Below are 18,719 nucleotides of genomic sequence, written 5' to 3'. Positions count from 1 at the left end.
TCAAATCATGTAACATTTATTCATTGAAATTATTGTGTTTTATGTCAAATACGTATACATGTACAATGATATATAGTTTCATAAGTTAAGGGAAATAGTGTTTTTAGGAATGAATAACTTCAACAATCAATATGATCAATATTCAAGAAGAGCAAACATTTATTCCCTAATATGTACTGCACTGTTTGATTATATAACTTGTACGACTTTTTTTTTTCTACAGGAATGTCGGAAGAATGAAATGTTGTTAGCAAAACAACGGAAGTAATGGAAGACCATTCTGCTACGAACTAACTATTGTTGATCATGGACTTATTAGTAGACATAAAAATAAAATGTCATTATATTTATATAGACTTACATGGTGATTAATTTAAAACATATAAAATAAAAATAACAATACAGAAATGTTTAAAAAAAATTATTGTTTATTATAAATTGATTGTTAAGTTATACACATGTATATGACATGAATATCTAATTATATTGGATAATTATATAGGGTTGACGGTACGGTACAACTATCCAGATTATACTTGTGAAAAAATTAAACCACAGCGAAAAACCAACTATGTACAACAGCATTCCATAGATAAGCATTATGTTTAAAATGACATGTAGTAATGCAAAGTCGATGACATATATCATCGTGTCTGGCATTTTTACTAATGAAGAATATATTTTAATCGTAAATGTTGTGTAAAAATGTGTGACACGTTAATAAAATATATTATTATTATTATATATCATATGTGAAATTTTTCAGACATTATCATATCATACAATCATAAATATACGTTCCGATGTTATAGTTTAAAAGTTTTCTGAATATATCTTTTATTTTCCATATATGAATTGTTAGCATTTAAAGATTATAAGTTCGTGGTATTCGCTATTTACAACATTAAATTAAAAGTATATTTGTTCAGATTTTATGAACATTTCCTTCTTGAAAACATATTCATTGCTACATGTAAATTACTTTTTGCACTGATGATGATATACACAAGTAATTTTTTTATTGAAAAAAGTCAATTTTGATGTACAAATGTCATATACTCAATAGGACACGTAAATATGCATGTCTAACAATATTTATAACTACTAACAGATGATTTCCAGCTACCATGGCATTTTGCCCACGAACTAAATCAACACGCTACTTGTCTTTTGTAGTACTGTGACAGAGAACCTGTAAGATACCTTTAAAGATGCTGCACTGCCGACATAAACACTCATCATTTGAACGATAATTGGTGTTTACTCATGTACAATTGAAAAATACTAATTTGTCTGTTCCAGTTTTTGATAGAGAAAAAATATCATTTATCAAAAGTAACATCTTTAAAAAATCAAAATACCCAAGGGGCCTGTGTTAGGGATAATTTAATTTTGCCCTCCTGAGGTGTACACCAGGGTTCCATTTTTGATACAAAACTATATCAAATTAATGTTCTATTTTGTAAAACGATATCATACTCTCAAAAGTATACATACATGTTTCTGCAAATGTTGTCTGAACATGCGTGGATTATAACTTTAAAACATATTTTTACAGTGTCTTGAAATCACAAAACGACAAAATTTGGAGGCCTATTAATTATATCCATGTTTTACTGAAATGGCCATTCACTACTTCTGATTCTTGTACTAAAAAAAATGAAGCCGGTAAAGTTGTCATCTAAATATCCATTTGTTGAAAGGTCTATGTTTAGAAACATCAAACAAATACTATACTTTACTTGCACAATGTACATGTTGTCAAGATTGTAAAAATAGGATATTCTTTCATATTTTCATCAGAAAGGTACTCAAATAACAAATGCAGAGAACTAAACAGCATCAGTAACAAAACATATATTACCATTGTGCTAAGAGTTTATTTAAGCATTAAACTATCTTCCTATGGCATCTATGTAGAGCATCTATGGTCTATATAGATGCCAGAGCTTTGCAGACAATCTTCATAATGCGCTATTTAGATGCCAAAGCTTTGCAGACAATCTTCATAATGCGCGCTAGCGCATTATGAGATGATTGTCTGCAAAGCTCTGGCATCTATATAGACCATATAGCCATAGGAAGATAGTTTAATGCTTATATTTACATTATCAACTCATTTAAGGGCCTCGGCATTATTTTTAAGCTAGACCAGGAAAACCGTTTATCAACAACGATTTAATCCACGAGATGGAACAGCCATTTTGACGGTGATTAGTTGACGTCACCACGTCAACATTAGTAACGTCATAATGGTCACGTTATGGGTGTCAGCTATGCCGTCATAAACTTTGCCTTGGTTAGTTTATATAGTAGAAGTGACAAGGAAATGTAAATATATGACTTTGTCATTCGCAACTAAATGTTGGTTTATACATGCAAGTATATCTGTCCATAACTGTCTTTGTTCATTGGTTGAGTTTGAACTAGAATTAGGTGTTTACTATGCATAATTGCATTTTTACCTTGCAAAATTATTACCAAAATATAATATATTTTATATCACGTATTGCAGTTGCCATTTATTTCTTGATAAATTATAAAAATAACTATATTATCTAGTGCAATTTGATGTCTATATGCATAAAAGAACATCTTATCAACCGGAAAAAGTATTCACTTTAAAACTCAAGTATCTCTTTACACAAAAATAAATAACGGTTAAAAGCCAACTAACTTTCCGAAATAAAAATCAAAAGTTTCTTGAAAACAATAATAACGTAATAAAATTGATATCTATGGACTTATATGATGTTACAATACCAAACAAATGCGAGATTCCTGCATAGTCTCGGTTATAAATAAAGATTCATTTAGCTGTTTTGCAGTCTGGCGCGGTGAAAATCAACAGTGCGCGGTAATAAGGACGATGGCGGGAAACAAGACGACCCGCGTTATGAAAATTAACATTGAATAAATTTTACTAATTAAATTTTCAGAAGAGATGATTATTGGAATAATAACTGTAAGATATTTTTTGTAACTTTTTTGAATCTACAAAATTATCAATCTCGTTTTACATTCTCATTTTGAATATTAAAGCAGTTTCGGCAAAACAGTGGGCCTTTAAATGGTATAACATTATGTCTATGAACTCTAGCATTTAATATTCATAATAGATTAACAAAATGAATAACAAAAAGATGAATATATTACCGAGTTGAATAATCTGTTTTTATCCATCATTTAGTGAATGGCATAGTATATGGTATTGATAATTTCTAGAAATTGATCAAATATGTAATATTTGAACTTGAAATAGTAAACTTTCCGGTATCCGATCTTTTTGAAATTTTCACAACGTTCACTTACTATAGTGTGGAATTTGCAAATACATGTACAAACAAGTTCAGGTGTAAATTAACCAGAAGTTGGAATCATTCGAATAAAAAAATGTCCCATAGAATTCCCTTATATTTCATGATTGAAGCATCCAAATTCTTCTATTTTACTTTATCAATACAAATTGTTTTGAACTTTAGATGAAACTTCACTGATGCAATCGTAAATAGGTATTACAAGAAATACTTTTGTTTCTTAATTAATTATAAATTGCGAGCAAAACTGTAGTACTTGCTTGATACACGTATTTCTAAAATAATAGACTTTCGAACAGTTTGATCTTTAGACGACAACTTCACCAATTTAAGATTTTTATCTGATTTCTGTATCTACTGTTGACATTATATGATCCAAATAATTACAAAATATTTTTGGTGTATAGCAAACGGACGTGCGTGTATCACTTCGGTAAAAATTGATATTGCTTAAAATGGGCCTCTAAATTTGCCATTTTGTGGCTTCAAGACTCTGTAAAATATTATAGATTTTTAAGCTCACTTGTTCAGTCAGCATTTGAAGACGTATCGTTTTACGAAATTGAACATTAATTTGATATAGTTTTGGATCAAAAAGGGAAACCTGGTCTACACCGCGGGATGGCAACATTTAATCATCAATAGCAAAGGCCACTTGGGCCTTTTGATTTTTAAAAGTATCTTACAGGTTCTCTGTCATAGTACTACAAAAAGGGTCTGGGTTTAATTAAATCGCTTCGGGGGCAAAATATAACGATAGCTGTAAAAGTTCCTTTTGTTAGTGTTATTTAAACACTCAAAGAGGGTAACTAAGCGTCACTTACGGTACTTTTGATAAGAAATATTACCCGACTAAGCTAGATTTATTATCACGATGAAATGCTCATTTCACCATATGGCTTTGACGCCTTCAGCAAAATAAAACACCAAGTTTCTTACTTCAGTTTATGAAGCTACGTTATTGTCCATAGCACATAACATAGGGCAACCATGAAACATCGATGTACACTCAAATTAAAAAAACCTCATAACGAGCAAACTTGAAAAAAACACCTTCAACAATGATTGATGATTGTTGCAATAATAATGCTAACCTAATTATAAAGAAGCGGTATCAATTTGAGTCATTTTATGGCCTGTCAGTGATAATCAAAACTAGTTTGCTTAGAGATACCTTAGGATAAGCTATTTTATGTTATTCAGAACATTTGATTTTTCTGGGCCCAGTAATCTCAGAGTCATGCAAAATTAAATCTTAGAGTTTAATTATTAATATTTTTGCACTTTTTGCCTGCTATTCATAGGCTTGTAAATTCCAATTAAGAAAATAACTGAAAAATTGAAAATACATTATTTTTTCAATGTAAAGCATCCTGTCAAAGTAAAATTGAGTGAATTTGCGACGTGTATGTTTTTCCTATTCTTACTGCACATTATACTGTATATCTTCTAATTAAGCATAACAAAAAAGATATTCTGAAAAAATTGCAGCAAGAATGGGACCAAAATTCGGGTCGCAATTTCATTCAGCAATTTTACTTTGACAGGATAATTTGCTTGAAAAAAAAATGTATTTGAAGAAATAAGTCGGATTGACCTAGTTAATCAATTTGTCTATCTCAGCATCAACTGTAATGAAGTTGCTGAAAATTTCATTTTTAACCATATGATAGGTTGAGATTGACGATAAGCATAGCATGTGGGTCTTTACATACCCTGCCTGAGATGATAACAACCTAGAGTTACATGGCCTGGGTAACGGTCTATTTATTAAGCGTACTCTGGCGTTTTGCATGTTTAAGCATTAAGCACTTGAGTATCTCAAGTAACACCTACCCTGCCGGTAGAATTGGGGTATCTTATTCCCGTGACCCTACCTAAATACTTTCATGTTTCAACCATTTGATACGAAACCATGACCGCTGTTTCACCTGTTGGTGAAATCAAATTGCAGATTGCCAGATTATATGTCAAAGACACAGCTTTGTCACCTAAGATCACCTATGCGCTTTAAAAGTAATTTTGAATGTATGTAGCATGTATTCAAAATTTAATGTAACAGTGTATTTCTTTGGAATTAATGGTCTGCACGGACTTGAAAATAGTTTTAGGAAAGAAATCTTAGTCAATTTATAAAGTTTGTTTGGTATGAGACAAAAATCCAATATGTTGTGATCTAAGTAGCGTCGCGAAATTTAGAATCCAAAAGTCACTTTTACTATCTTGTACATGTAAAGGGGAGCAAAGCACAACGCTTGTATGTTACATGTAATGTTGGGGTTTTGTTGAGATTCTCTCAAATGAATATAATTAACTTAAAATAATTTAAACACGAAAAGAACAAGAGGCCCATGGGCCGTAACGGTCATCTGACTATAAGTACAATACAACATAGTCGTTTAGCCTATATTAGCCTATTTGACCCCTGTGACCTTGATTGAAGGTCAAGGTAATTCATTTGAACAATATCAGGTCTCTAGGCCTCTTAGTTATTGACAAGAAGTTGTTTAAAGGATTTTAGCCTATTTGACCCCTGTGACCTTGATTGAAGGTCAAGGTAATTCATTTGAACAAACTTGGTAGCCCTTTATCCCAGCATGCTACAGGCCCAATATCAGTACCATGTGCCTTCTTGGTCTTGAAAAGAAGTTGTTTAAAGATTTTAGCCTTTTTGACCCCCATGACCTTGAATGAAAAGCATGGTCATTCATTTGAACAAATTTGATAGCCCTTCATCTAAGCATGTCAAAGGCCCAATATCAGGTCTTTAGGCCTCTTAGTTATTGACAAGAAGTTTTTTTAAAGGATTTTAGCCTATTTGACCCCTGTGACCTTGTATGAAGGTAAAGGTCCTTCATTTGAATAAACTTGGTAGCCCTTCATCCAAGCATGTCAAAGACCCAATATCAGGTCTCTAGGCCTCTTAGTTATTGACAATAAGTTGTTTGAAGGATGTTAGCCTATTTGACCCTTGTGACCTCGTATGAAGGTCAAGGTCCTTCATTTGAACAAACTTGGTAGCCCTTCATCCCAGCATGCTACATGCCCAATATCAGTATCCTGGGCCATTTAGTTCTTGAGAAGAAGTCATTTAAAGAATTTAGCCTATTTGACCCCTGCGACCTTGAATGAAGGTCAATGTCCTCCATTTGAATAAACTTGGTAGCCCTTCATCCCAGCATCTCACAGGCCCAATATCAGTACCCTGGGCCGTCTGGTTCTTGAGAAGTCGTTTAAAGATTTTAGCCTTTTTGGCCCCTGTGACCTTGAATGAAGGTTAAGGTCATTCATTTGAACAAACTTGGTAGCCCTTCATCCAAGCATGCCACAGGCCTAATATCAGGTCTCTAAACCTCTTCATTATTCACAAGATGTTGTTTAAATAATTATAGCCTATTTGACCCCTGTGACCTCGAATGAAGGTCAAGGTCATTTATTTGAACAAACTTGGTAGCCCTTCATCCCAGCATCCTACAGGCCAAATATCAGTACCCTGGGCCTTCTGGTTCTTGAGAAGAAGTCGTTTAAAGATTTTAGCCTTTTTGACCCCCGTGACCTTGAATGAAGGTTAAGGTCATTCATTTGAACAAACTTCAAACTTCGGCGGACGGCGCACGACGACGGACGGTGCATGATGACAATATGTCATCCTGACCCTTCGGGTCAGATGACCTAAAAACCAAAGATGTTTACCAGATAGACAATACCTTTAAATAAAACCGTATTTATCACCCAGTCCGGCCATATGACCCTAGGATGTAATCATCTTTAGTAGGTCATTGTATCCATATCAACCCAATGCTGCATGGTGTAAAAATGAACCTTTTCAGCAACACCATTAAAAGCTATCAATATCAAATGAAAAAAAATGCCCAACTAGGTCACTGTGACCTACTTCTTATGAACTGAAATTTATAAACCCTTGCTTTCCAAGCAAAAATGGTAAAAATATCATTTTGGTTTTCATATCAATTTTGTTAGGACTTAAACAATGTATATTTCAGTTTTAACCCTTTGACCCTTGCGATTATCATGTACCCAGAAAAAGTAAGATATTCTACTAAAAGCAGCTGACCCTAAGCTAGTTTTAGCTAGAGTCATTTTGCATGCCTTTATACCACTAAAATAAGATGATAAAAATGAGTATGAGTATGCATCAGGGCTAACATTAGGTATTACCATGACTCATAAATTGTTGTGCAGTTTGAAATATGCGAACAATGTGCATTTCAGGTTAACAAGTCCACTGGGTTCGGTACATAGTTTTGTCACCATATAGTTATGACGTCATGTTGTGAGTCCTTTGACCTTGTCATGCAATCGGCGAATATGGCCTATAAAAAGGCATTTCAATTATCACAACTACTCCTATAATATACCATTAGACACCTAGCATGAAACGAAGACTAGTTTTGAGAAAAGTGTTAACTTCTGTAATTTTTGCAAAATTTGAAGATTTGTGGAAATGCACATTAACTTAGCATTTATTCTTACAAATAACATTCTCATTACAATCAAATGTCATTATAACATTGAATAGGTGCATTGGTATCATCAATTGGAACGCCTCCATATACATACATTGTGTATGCCATATTTGCGTGACATAATTTGAAACCGTTATTTGCATGACAATATCAAAACGGACTGGATTTTTATGCTTTTGTAAATTGAATACGGCCACACAAACGCTCTTTCTACCTTTATAGACACTAGTGAACATAATGACATTATTAGCTGGTGACAAAAATATGTTCAGAGCCTTGTGGACTGGTTTTCGTAAAATGTATTATTTTGCATATTTCGCAAAAATTTAGATGTTACACAAGAATTACGAGTCAACAGTAAAACCTATAATGTCAGCCTCGATACATACCTACTTTTTATCAATTAGAAATTAGTTATATTGAAGAGGTGATATATATAAGCCTAAAAATATCATTATATTGGAGCTAATACCCTAAATCATCTTAATGCAAAATATTTTGCTTATCATTCAGTGGTCGTAAAACAGCCTAAGTACCCTTCCAATTTCAGACTGTAGGATACTAGTATTTGTTATTAGTGTTTTTGCACTTAGTGTTTTTGCACACAGTTTCCACAATGAAAATATGTCCTCTAGAACATATGGGGTTTTCATCCTTGCTTCATATAGATCTAATCTGTCTGTTTTCATGAAACAATAACTCTGTTTTCAGACACTCAATCACAGTCAAATATTCACCACGTTCCTCTTCGAAATTGTTTCTGTCATGCTCGATCGTTTCTTGTAAATTCTGAATTTCTTCGTCCTTCTGATAAAGCTTGTTTTCGAAAGTGGACAAAGATGTTTCCATGATGATTTGCAGTCTTTCTTTTTCGACAATCATACTTTCAAAACTCTTAGTGAGTGCGGTGATCTCGTCAATCAGTCTTTGTCTGTCTTGAAGAGCCCTGTCAACTTCATCTTTTGTCTGTTCACTCTCGATCTTTTCTCGTCGAACATGATCTTGGATTAGACTCAGACTCTCATTCATTTTTCTGTTGTCATTGACAAGTTTTAAACAAGATGTTTCATGTTCTCTTTCCATTTCAACCTTTTTCTTTTCGATTTCTTGAATCTTTAACTCTAGTTCCACAATGTTTAGTTCAAGCTCGCGATATGTTTTCTTTTCCTCGTCGTCATCAAACTTACCTGACTTGGACAGGGAATCCTCGCTGTCACAATCTATATAATGATTCGCCTCCTGATTTTGCACATGGAATTGAATGTTGGAAACCAGTACATGGTTTTCAGCATTTAACACGTTTCCGTTGATGCATTTATCTTTAGATGTTTGTGTGCATTCATCTTTTAAAAGTTTACTCTCATTACCTTTCAAGTCGGTCGGGTCGCATTGTGAACCAATGTCCCTGACCGATTTCTTGTCGGCCGTTTGTAACCTCAATTCTTTGCCTTCATTTGCAGTTTCCGGTTTGCTGCAGAGGACACGATTTGGTCTCCCTATGCGATGTTCATAACATGGGGAGCAGAATTCCCCTACATCCAGTTCTCTCCACTTTGCATTATTACACACACTTGGTTCATACCTATCCATCGTATGGCATCTTTCATAGGAATGAATGGTCTCTTCAAAGTTTGATTTAGAATTTCCCATTTTGTCGTTTTTTTCTGTAATATGGATGAAAATTGTGTTATTATAAACATTCCATTAAACAATTTTAAGATTAAGAAAAAGACATGCTGAAATCTCAGCAATCTTAATATTTATAAACTCCATCGCTTACTTGTAGCCAGATAGTCTCGAATCAATGCCCTGTAGGTAGGGCGTTAGAATTGTACCTGCTGCCCCTATTGCATGATCGTAAAAGGCGACTAAATTTAGGATCTTATATTTTCTATTCTTCATAACTGACTTTATCTTCCCTAATGCCTCCCTTGGTACCGCCTCACTTTTGGCCTTGAGTTGAGCGTTTGCCCCTGTGAGGAAGGCTCTGGGTTCTGCCCCCTGGCCGAGACACACCAAAGTCTATAAAAGTGGTAGTTTCTGCTCCTGCTTAGCGCTCAGCATACAGGGAGTGGGGTGACTGGTTCGCCCGTTGTCAGTATAATGTGACCGGGTGGGGTGTGTTTGGTGTCTTCGACGGCATGCTTCAGTGATAAAGCACTATAAAAAGGGCAACAGTTCCACTATACAAGAAGACAGAACATGAATATACCGCAGTCTCCCAAAACATGCACCTCGCACAACATACACGCAACACACAACATACATGGGAGACCGTCCTTACATGACCATAGCTGTTAATAGGACGTTAATTAATCAAACAAACAAACGAATCAATTGTGTAAAGAAGATCAGTTTCAAATTCAGCTACTACTACACACTCCTATTTTGGGTTTCAAATCTGGAACGCTTACCAATTTTAATCATGTATGCTTACTACAGTTATTGCTTTTGCGCCCTTAATGGTGTGAAAGATGAATAAATACTGACATAAAATATAGGTCATCATTCAAACTGGTAAGCGATACACAATGACTATAAAAAGGAAAGTAATATTAATAAATATAGAACCTTTAGTTCCGGAAATGTAAGCGTCTTTTCATATATTGAAGACAACGACGTTCCACACAAAATTCGTGTTAAATGCAAATCAGAATGACTGAATATTTCTGCCTGCGTATGGTATTTGGTGTCTCAGACTTTGTACGTATTCGATGTCGCAGAATTCATACATTTTAAAGAATTCGGCTTTCGTAAGCACTGTATGTGGTGTCTCTCTTTTTATCGCCCTCTTCAATATAAATGTAATTAAATACAAAGTTTCAAACAAAACATTACCATATATTTTTATGTAAATGAAAGGCCAAACTAAATTCAAAGTACAATCAAAAACCATTTCTATGGAATCAGGAATATTTTGGTTTTTGAAAGAAATATATATCAAATACATATATATACATATTAAAGTACAACTTAGATACCACTTACCTTACCACCTCTGCAAGGTTCTAGTCTCATCTGTTTATAAGGTATACTGCGCGTTGATATCTATGGAAAAGTTTGCTATTGCATGGCTCTAAATATGTGTATTTATAAATACCGATGATTCATCTAAGCCATTAGCATAGCAAAACGAAAGTAAGAAAAACCATTATCTTTTTCATAGGTACATATTATAACTGATAAATACTAATTTCAAAGATCATTATAAACATCATAACGATATATAAAGAAAAAACAATCAATGCGAACAGAACATGGTTACCTAAATTATTGTGTAAAGTAAGTTAAATGATTCATCTCCATATACATCTAGCAATATTTAATACATCTTTTTTACATTATTTAAGCTAAAGTGTAAAATTCAGTATGGCTAAGCCAACGTACTTGTACATTTCCAAATTTGAAGAATATCTGCAACAATATTTGTGAGTTATCTAGCTGTATAGCTATATACAGCGTTTTACGCTAGTATTTTGTGTTATGAATCTATTTATAGCTCTATGTTATTAGCTAGTAAGCGCTAAAAATAGCTTCAACGGTATCCCGTATCACAAGGGACCTTTCATACCATGTACGTATATAGTCTGTGCATATTCAATTGTTGATTGTAAAGTGTGTATAGACAGGATTTGAACCTACCATACAAATAGTATTCCAGAGTATTGCAATCATGGAATAATTAAATAAGTCAAGGAAGGATGAAATATGACCACAACAGGGAGGTAAATATATATTCATGACACGTCGCTAAGGACGCTAACTAGCCATGTATAATAAAATACTCCAGATTATTGGGGTTAACTTTATAATGATTTAGTAGCTATGATCAGGTTACTACTACCTGTATCATATTATTGTTTTAAAACAGATCTATTATTACAAATGTATTATTACAGAATTGTATGAACAGAACATTCAATCCTGATAGATGTGTTTACAATATTCAATACTTAAAATATTATCGATCGATATTTGAAATTGTGTTATGGTGTGGCATATTTCATTAGTCCTACCACAATGTCATGTGTATACATTGGATTAACACGGTATGTATAGCGGTGGTAATTGCATGCTTTGGATTAACTTGTGGGGCTCTTAAGGGAGAAACATATATTATAATAATAGTACTATAATACATTCTCCAAACAATATAACATATGTGGTCATAGTATATATGTATCCTTGTATCATTGATTTTATTGCACCTTTTCGATAGCTTATTGTAAAAATCTATCCCATTACATTTATTTTAAAGATGCTCCACCGCTGACAAATGGTATATTTTCACTATCAAAAACAGGAGCAGACGATTTAGGATTTTTCTTCAGTTACAAAAGTTAATTAGTTTACACCATTACCACCATTGAAAGTTTGAGCTTCTAATTTTACTTATAAGTTAAAAATATAAAAAATAATTAATTGCATCCCGAAAAAATTCCGTGGCACTATATCCTATATGGAATGAAGTACTGATTGCGCATGAACCAAAGGCAAAATAAATTATTTTATATTATGTTTTGTGTTAATTAGATATATATATACACGATTAAACGCCAATTATTGTTCAAATAATGAATATCATTTATGCTCTGTCGGCGATGGAGCATCTTTAACGGTTTACAAATATCGCTTGGTATCTAGCTTCCATTTAATTTAATTTGTGAAAACATTAAATCAAAGCCTATATAAAAAGCTACATGACTTGGTGATTTTCTTACACTGGTAATATTTTTTCCTTAAATCTCTAGGTAGTAAATCAAGCTCCGAAATCAGTCCGAAAATAATATTATTATTAGTACATGATAAGAACGGGCTTTTTATTTATTTATTTTTTTCATAATTTTTTTTTCAAAGATGCTCGACCGCCTACAGACAATAAACGATTTTCGTCATTTTAACAATAATTTGTGTTGTATATATATGTCTAATTAACTCAAAACATAATATGAAATGATTCATTTTGCTTTTGGTGCATGCGTAATCAGTAATTCATTCCATATAGGATATAGTGCCATGGATTTTTTTCGGGATGCAATTAATTATTTTTAATATTTTTTATCTTGAATTAAATTAGACGCTTAAACTCTTCACTTGTGGTAATGATGTAAACAATGTAACTTTTGTAAACGAAGAAAAATACTTAATCGCCTGCTCCTGTTTTTGATAGAGAAAAAAATGTTATTTGTCAGCGGCATCTTTAATAAGAAGACTTCTAAAGTTTTTTCCAATTATTTCTTAATGCCGTTTACCAAAATTATCACGCAGTGATAACTAAACTTTAATAAGTTAATAAAAGACAAATGTACACATGTTATGCTAACAGATTAGAGGAAATATCTGGAGTTTTTAGTTTGTCTATAATGGTGACCTTCACATAAACTACTTTTTTTCACAGATAATTTGAAAGAACACGCAACCGGTAAATCCTCAAGAACCAAACAGAACTATGTCAAGACCTCTGAAAGCTGTCTACAGTTCACAGTTCTCGACAAAACTTCCTTTGGATTTCCATCATGGCATGTCCGAGGTGCAAAAAATAGTTACGTTGCCAAACGACAATGTATTAGCACTAGATCGTGCTAATAGGAAACTAAAGTTGTTTAGCGCAGACTTACAGTTTTTACATTACGTCGATGTCGGAGTAGCGCCTGCTGGTTTGACTGTTGTGAGTAATTCTATTGTAGCGGTGTCATCCGGGGATATGAAAAACCACATTACCCTGTATAAGACTGAAGACAACGAAATACATCAGACTAAAGATATAGAATGGGAGAACGAACATTATGCAGTTTGTGATATTGCATACGTGAACAAGACATTCGTATGCTTGTCATCAAAATATCAAAAAACAGGCGTGAGTGAATTATCTGTTGAGCAAATTGATATAGATGGTAAAAGAAATACTATATTTTCAGAGAAGGGAAATGCACATTTAGGATATAATCTTCTGGCTGGTGAAGATGGTCGTTTCTACATATGCGACTGCTATAAGAATAAAATTCGTTGTATGTCTTTTGATGGGAAACCATTATGGGAGGTTGAGACATCACGAGGGCCTCTAGGAATAGCTCTGGTGGCGGGTAGCATCTTAGTCTCATCTTTCGCTGAAGGGTTGGTGTGTCAAATATCACAAGATGGACAAATGAGTAAGTCCCCTGTCATACAAGACCTTACCAAACCTGGCAGTATCTGCTATCAGAGGAAGAGAAAAAGACTCTTAGTGTCTCGCTCTGATACAGGCAATCCTATCAGAGTCTATACGATTGCTTAACGGGTGTTCACTAACTTTTATTGTGTTGTTTAATAATAAATGTGATTTGCAATAAATATCTCAACATTAAAAAACATTTTTCTGATTTGTATTTTCTAACTAATTTTCGGTTACCCACGATAATCAGCCTATGGTTTTTAAACGGAGTGTAGTGGAGTTTAGATACTGGGTTTGTTTCCGAGAGTGAACGGAGCGGTAGTTGAGTTTAGATACTGGGTTTCCGAGGGTGTACGGAGCGTAGTGGAGTTTAGATACTGGGTTTCCGAGGGTGAACGGAGCGTAGTGGAGTTTAGACACTGGGTTTCCGAAATTCATCATTTTTTTTTCGAAAACTGTTATTTGGTGATAGACTTGTTGTATTTAAATATTTAGTACATCCCTGATTCAACTATAGTGACTGTTTTCTTATTCTGCCGCTAGTTGACATGGTAACCATCCGAAATATGCATGAATTATGAAAATGTGGAACTTTTGACAATTTTGGTTATTTTTTTGCAAAGTGTTTGTCTATGAAACTATAGAGCGCATCATTGAACACATTTAATATTTACTGAGAATATGTCGCACTTCCAATACATCTTTTAACGATAAAATTACTCTTTTTTCGAAATTATATGGTACCTTTGTGATTTGTTTATGAAAGCTTGTTGGATCCTTTAGTTAGGTTATTAATAGCTTATTCTTATCTAGAGTATATTATGGCACCATACCGTAGATAGGCTTATCTTACATTCAGGTCGTATATGCAAACCGAATATTGCAACTACACAATGTATTGGATATTTCTGTTTTTGGTTTTGTGTAAGTTCGATTCTGGATCAGGCAATGCCTTGGACGGTCATGATCAGTTAGCAACACTTGTAGACATCAATAAATTGAAGGAGGAAGTTTCGGCTACTCTTCGTGGATATCAACAGAAAATAGAAAAGCAGGAAAATGAAATAAAGGCTTTGAAGTCTGATATCGTTCGATTATCGTCTGATGAGAGTCAAAGGAAAGGTGAGTGGGATATTCTAACAAGGTTCAAAAATTAAGCTTCAATTTGATTGACGAGAGCTTTATGTAGATATCGTTTTTATTCAGCTAATCAAATTACAGCTCGACTACATAAGAGTAAAAGTTGCTCTGTGAATTTATGAAATCAAAACGATGTCGATTGAATGTCTGTTTTATATGTTGTATACCAACATCGAAATGATAACATCTTTTAAGGTTAAAGCTTTATATGTAAGATATTTTGAACATACATGTATTCCTTTTTAACGACGATGAGACGATGTGTAGCCGCACTACACCTATGACGTAGATGCTTATCTCGGTAACTTTCTGTTATACAAATATATATAATTTGTACTTGTTTTTGTTTTTTTTTTTTTTAATTTTATTTTTCAAATTCATTGCTAACGTTTGAAAATGATATAAGAACACAATGATATGTCAAGTAGAATACACTTTTTAGACTGTAAGTAATTCCCTGGTTCCTGTTGATAAAATCATCTCGACATTTATTTTCATTTACTTCAGGTTACGGTTATCACTTTGTCAGTATTTGATGTAAGGTAATCTCATATTCACTTTTGATATTCTTTTTACACAGATCGAAAGCGAGTGGCAGAAATACCTAGTACCGTAGGAGTTGCCTTCTACGCCCAGCTGTCCGCTGACCAGTCTCATTTTGGTACTCACCAGACGGTCCTGTTCGACAGAGTACGGACCAATATAGGTAATGCCTACAACCATGATGATGGGATATTTACAGCTCCAAAGCCTGGGATTTATGTCTTCTTCTGGACCACAGTTAACAAGGACAATACTCACATGCAGACGGAGTTGGTTGTAAATGGCGCGCAGTATGGGAGGGTGTGGGCCGACTCCGGAGACCATGTTGACTACAGTATGGCCTCTAACTCTGTAGTCGTACACCTCGATACCGGCAACACTGTATGGATTCGATCTGACTCGTTTCACTCTGGTTTCACCAGTGGGCAGAACTTTGCCACATTCTCCGGTTGGTTGTTGAATTATGAGTAACTTTTTACACTGATGTAGTACACCTGGCCGTGTGATATTCCTGTTTGCTTTTGATGTTGTCGCCTTACTATTATGTATATTACAACATTGCTTCAATTATTCTGTTTTTATCTACATTTTGCATTTCGTTGGGTTTAACCATCTTAATTTCGTGACCACATACACATATACGAATATTCGTGACCACATACAATGTATACGAATATTCGTGACCACATACAATACAAATCAATATCAGCGTTTCGCCTAACACCGAACGACAGTTGTATCGGTAGTATATCTCATTTGCACGACGACCATACAGATTTGTATGCAAATTATTGTAGATCCGAAAATGTTTATTCATATAATGAAGATCCATATATATGAATTTAAGTGTCGATACAGAATATTTCTCTTCAATCTTCTGTTTTGTCTTTTCAAAAAGCTTATTTCTACTTCAAATAGTACTTACAAACAATTCTCTATTTATTTATAGTTCATATTGAGTTTAAAGGGACAATTCGGTCTAAGAGAACATTAAAATTTGTACATATATCGGGAAAAAACCAGCTCTAGTGGAAATTAGATCAGTCGGTTTTACTGTGATATGCCAGAAAAGCCTATGGTGGTGAAATGCGTGTGAAATGTTCAAACTCGCTCGCTGTCCGCCATTACACATTGTGGTCAAACATCTTGTATGCCGAACCATGTCCCTTGCTCGTAGAGTAATGCAACTTTTGTCTAGAATTTCTCAAATCGCTCTGACAATAGTGTGTTTACCTTATTAAGTGAATTATCTTGCCTAACAAATCATTTTATCACCTCAGTGGTTATGTAGTTCACTTGCTTAACGTGCGTGACTTTGGCTCGGGTATGGTTACAGCGTACACATTGTACCTGCTTAACCATATTGATCAACGATTTGTAATTACAACGGTATCAATTAAAATACTGAACAATGACGTGGAATTTGTCAATATTTTATGTTATATGTTTCATAAGAAATGTAGAACAATACATTTATGCTATATTTTGCTTTTCGGTTATGTTAAAGAATTAGCCTGAGTGAATTGTCCCTTTAATGATGTTTTATTTTATACAGTTCCTCTGTAAGAGTACCCTGACCCCCTTGCACGGTTCCGCATTGTTGTACGTAGGTAAGAAAATTAACGTTGTACTGAAACAGTTGTTTTTTGTTTGGTACACTTAGCCAACAACAACATTCTTTATGATAGTGTAATGTAGTTTTTCGGCCGAACTCAATATCGTGGATACACGCATGAAGTAACGTACGCGTCAAACTGGCAATCCACACAAGGAACTGTGTCTACGTCCATGATCCATGGTATGACGTTTGGCAGACAGTGCACTTTATTGAAAGAAGAAATTTCCATATATAATATGCAATTACGGTCACGAGGCACCAAAGAACAAAGCAAATGGTCCAAAAAAACGTTTGCTGCAGTACATTTTCTTACTTGGAACACAGGTGTCTACCACTTTAAATATATGATGAAGTACGTAATATTTGTACTACATCATAAATCTTAAAAAAAAAGAGAGCCATCTATGTCTGGAGAGGACCTGAAATGTTATCAGGTACGGTACACTGACAAATATCATAAGACTCTTTCATATGTGGATATGAATGATTAATAATAAAATCTTACATGAATCTGTCAAGTGGACAAGGATTTCTCTTACCCAGGATAGGGATATCCCCAATTTTACCGGTGTGAGATTTTTCTATCTCACCCTAGGGTAAAGACAAGCTACACGAGATATTTGCACGTGCTCACATAGGGTAAGAGAAGAAGAATCATTCACCCTCTTTTGGGTGAGATAGGATATCTCAACCCTTGGAATAAGGTTCTTATTTAAAAAGCTGTCAAACACTCGGAAATGTCTCGTGTTTGACAGCTTAAGAATCTTACCTCTCGGGTTGAGATTCTCCTGTCTCACACCAAAGAGGGTGAAAGATTCTATTAATCTTAACTACGAGGGTTGAGATATCCCTGTCCACCTTGTATCCCCATGTTTGATTATTATTCTCTCATACTTTTACATTGACGTCGCAAAGCGTTAAATATTAATGACGTCGTCGGCAATGATTGTCGAATGTATTTATGACGTCACGTCATTTTCTAGCGCATGTAAGCTGTCTTTTCCTTATCCCGGTAAAAGGCAGAGTTATCTTTTCCCTAACAACCGCGGGATACCACTGTCAAGTAAGGGAGAAATATTGATGTTCTGTATAAGTATATGATCATGAGTATAACGTATATCAAGCCCGATATTTAGCTGATATTAACCAGGGTGATGGCCTAACTGCATGAAACTTTTTTCTTAAGGCAACTACGCTTTAGTGACTGTTACAGGATAATTATTGCAATTCTATTCTGCTATACGTTCCCGAAAATGAGAATGACACATGAAAATGAAGCGTATGAATTGAAGAAGAAAACAAAATTGTTAAACATCAAATGTCTTTATTCCTTATGTCATCTATTCAATTAATAAGATATTGAAACATTGAATAGCATGAATAGTCTATCCCATTAAATCAAAACTTTTATTGACCATTATTATATAATATGCACAAGAAATCACATCATCCAGTAAATCAAC

General features: G+C 34.1%; 4 protein-coding genes across 4 annotated transcripts in view; 3 read left to right on the top strand and 1 right to left on the bottom strand.

Annotated features, from left to right (window-relative positions):
* The window catches only part of LOC138314275 (coiled-coil domain-containing protein 93-like), a 33,850-nt gene extending 33,108 nt beyond the window's left edge, over positions 1–742 (top strand). The window contains exon 22 of the mRNA XM_069254529.1: positions 224–742. Coding sequence (XP_069110630.1) covers positions 224–268 — 45 coding nt within the window. The 3' untranslated portion in view covers positions 269–742. The remainder of the gene's footprint in view (positions 1–223) is intronic.
* LOC138314279 (hyaluronan mediated motility receptor-like) lies at positions 409–10,903 on the bottom strand. The gene is made up of 2 exons (XM_069254535.1): positions 10,793–10,903; positions 409–9,468 (listed from the first exon to the last, which is right to left on the bottom strand). The coding sequence occupies exon 2, from the start codon at positions 9,452–9,454 to the stop codon at positions 8,465–8,467; it is 990 nt and encodes a 329-aa protein (XP_069110636.1). The 5' UTR covers positions 9,455–9,468; positions 10,793–10,903; the 3' UTR covers positions 409–8,464.
* Positions 10,904–11,358: 455 nt separating this feature from the next.
* On the top strand, positions 11,359–14,152 carry LOC138316866 (uncharacterized). The gene is made up of 2 exons (XM_069258515.1): positions 11,359–11,529; positions 13,203–14,152. Exon 2 carries the CDS (start codon positions 13,254–13,256, stop codon positions 14,076–14,078), a length of 825 nt encoding a protein of 274 aa, XP_069114616.1. The 5' UTR covers positions 11,359–11,529; positions 13,203–13,253; the 3' UTR covers positions 14,079–14,152.
* Positions 14,153–14,782: 630 nt separating this feature from the next.
* On the top strand, positions 14,783–16,208 carry LOC138314273 (heavy metal-binding protein HIP-like). The gene is given in 3 exon segments (XM_069254528.1): positions 14,783–15,077; positions 15,676–16,035; positions 16,038–16,208. Coding segments are annotated over 3 exon segments (684 nt in total). The 5' UTR covers positions 14,783–14,821; the 3' UTR covers positions 16,106–16,208.
* The last annotated feature ends 2,511 nt before the right edge of the window (positions 16,209–18,719 follow it).

The sequence above is a fragment of the Argopecten irradians genome, chromosome 2 (assembly GCF_041381155.1).
Source record: "Argopecten irradians isolate NY chromosome 2, Ai_NY, whole genome shotgun sequence".
In the NCBI taxonomy this organism is placed as follows: domain Eukaryota; kingdom Metazoa; phylum Mollusca; class Bivalvia; order Pectinida; family Pectinidae; genus Argopecten; species Argopecten irradians.
This window is presented reverse-complemented; position numbering and strand designations above follow the sequence as displayed.

What these genes read in the sequence shown, in the direction of transcription:
- LOC138314279 (XM_069254535.1), bottom strand. Translation starts at nt 9,454, where the DNA reads ATGGGAAATTCTAAATCAAACTTTGAAGAGACCATTCATTCCTATGAA.
- LOC138316866 (XM_069258515.1), top strand. Translation starts at nt 13,254, where the DNA reads ATGTCAAGACCTCTGAAAGCTGTCTACAGTTCACAGTTCTCGACAAAA.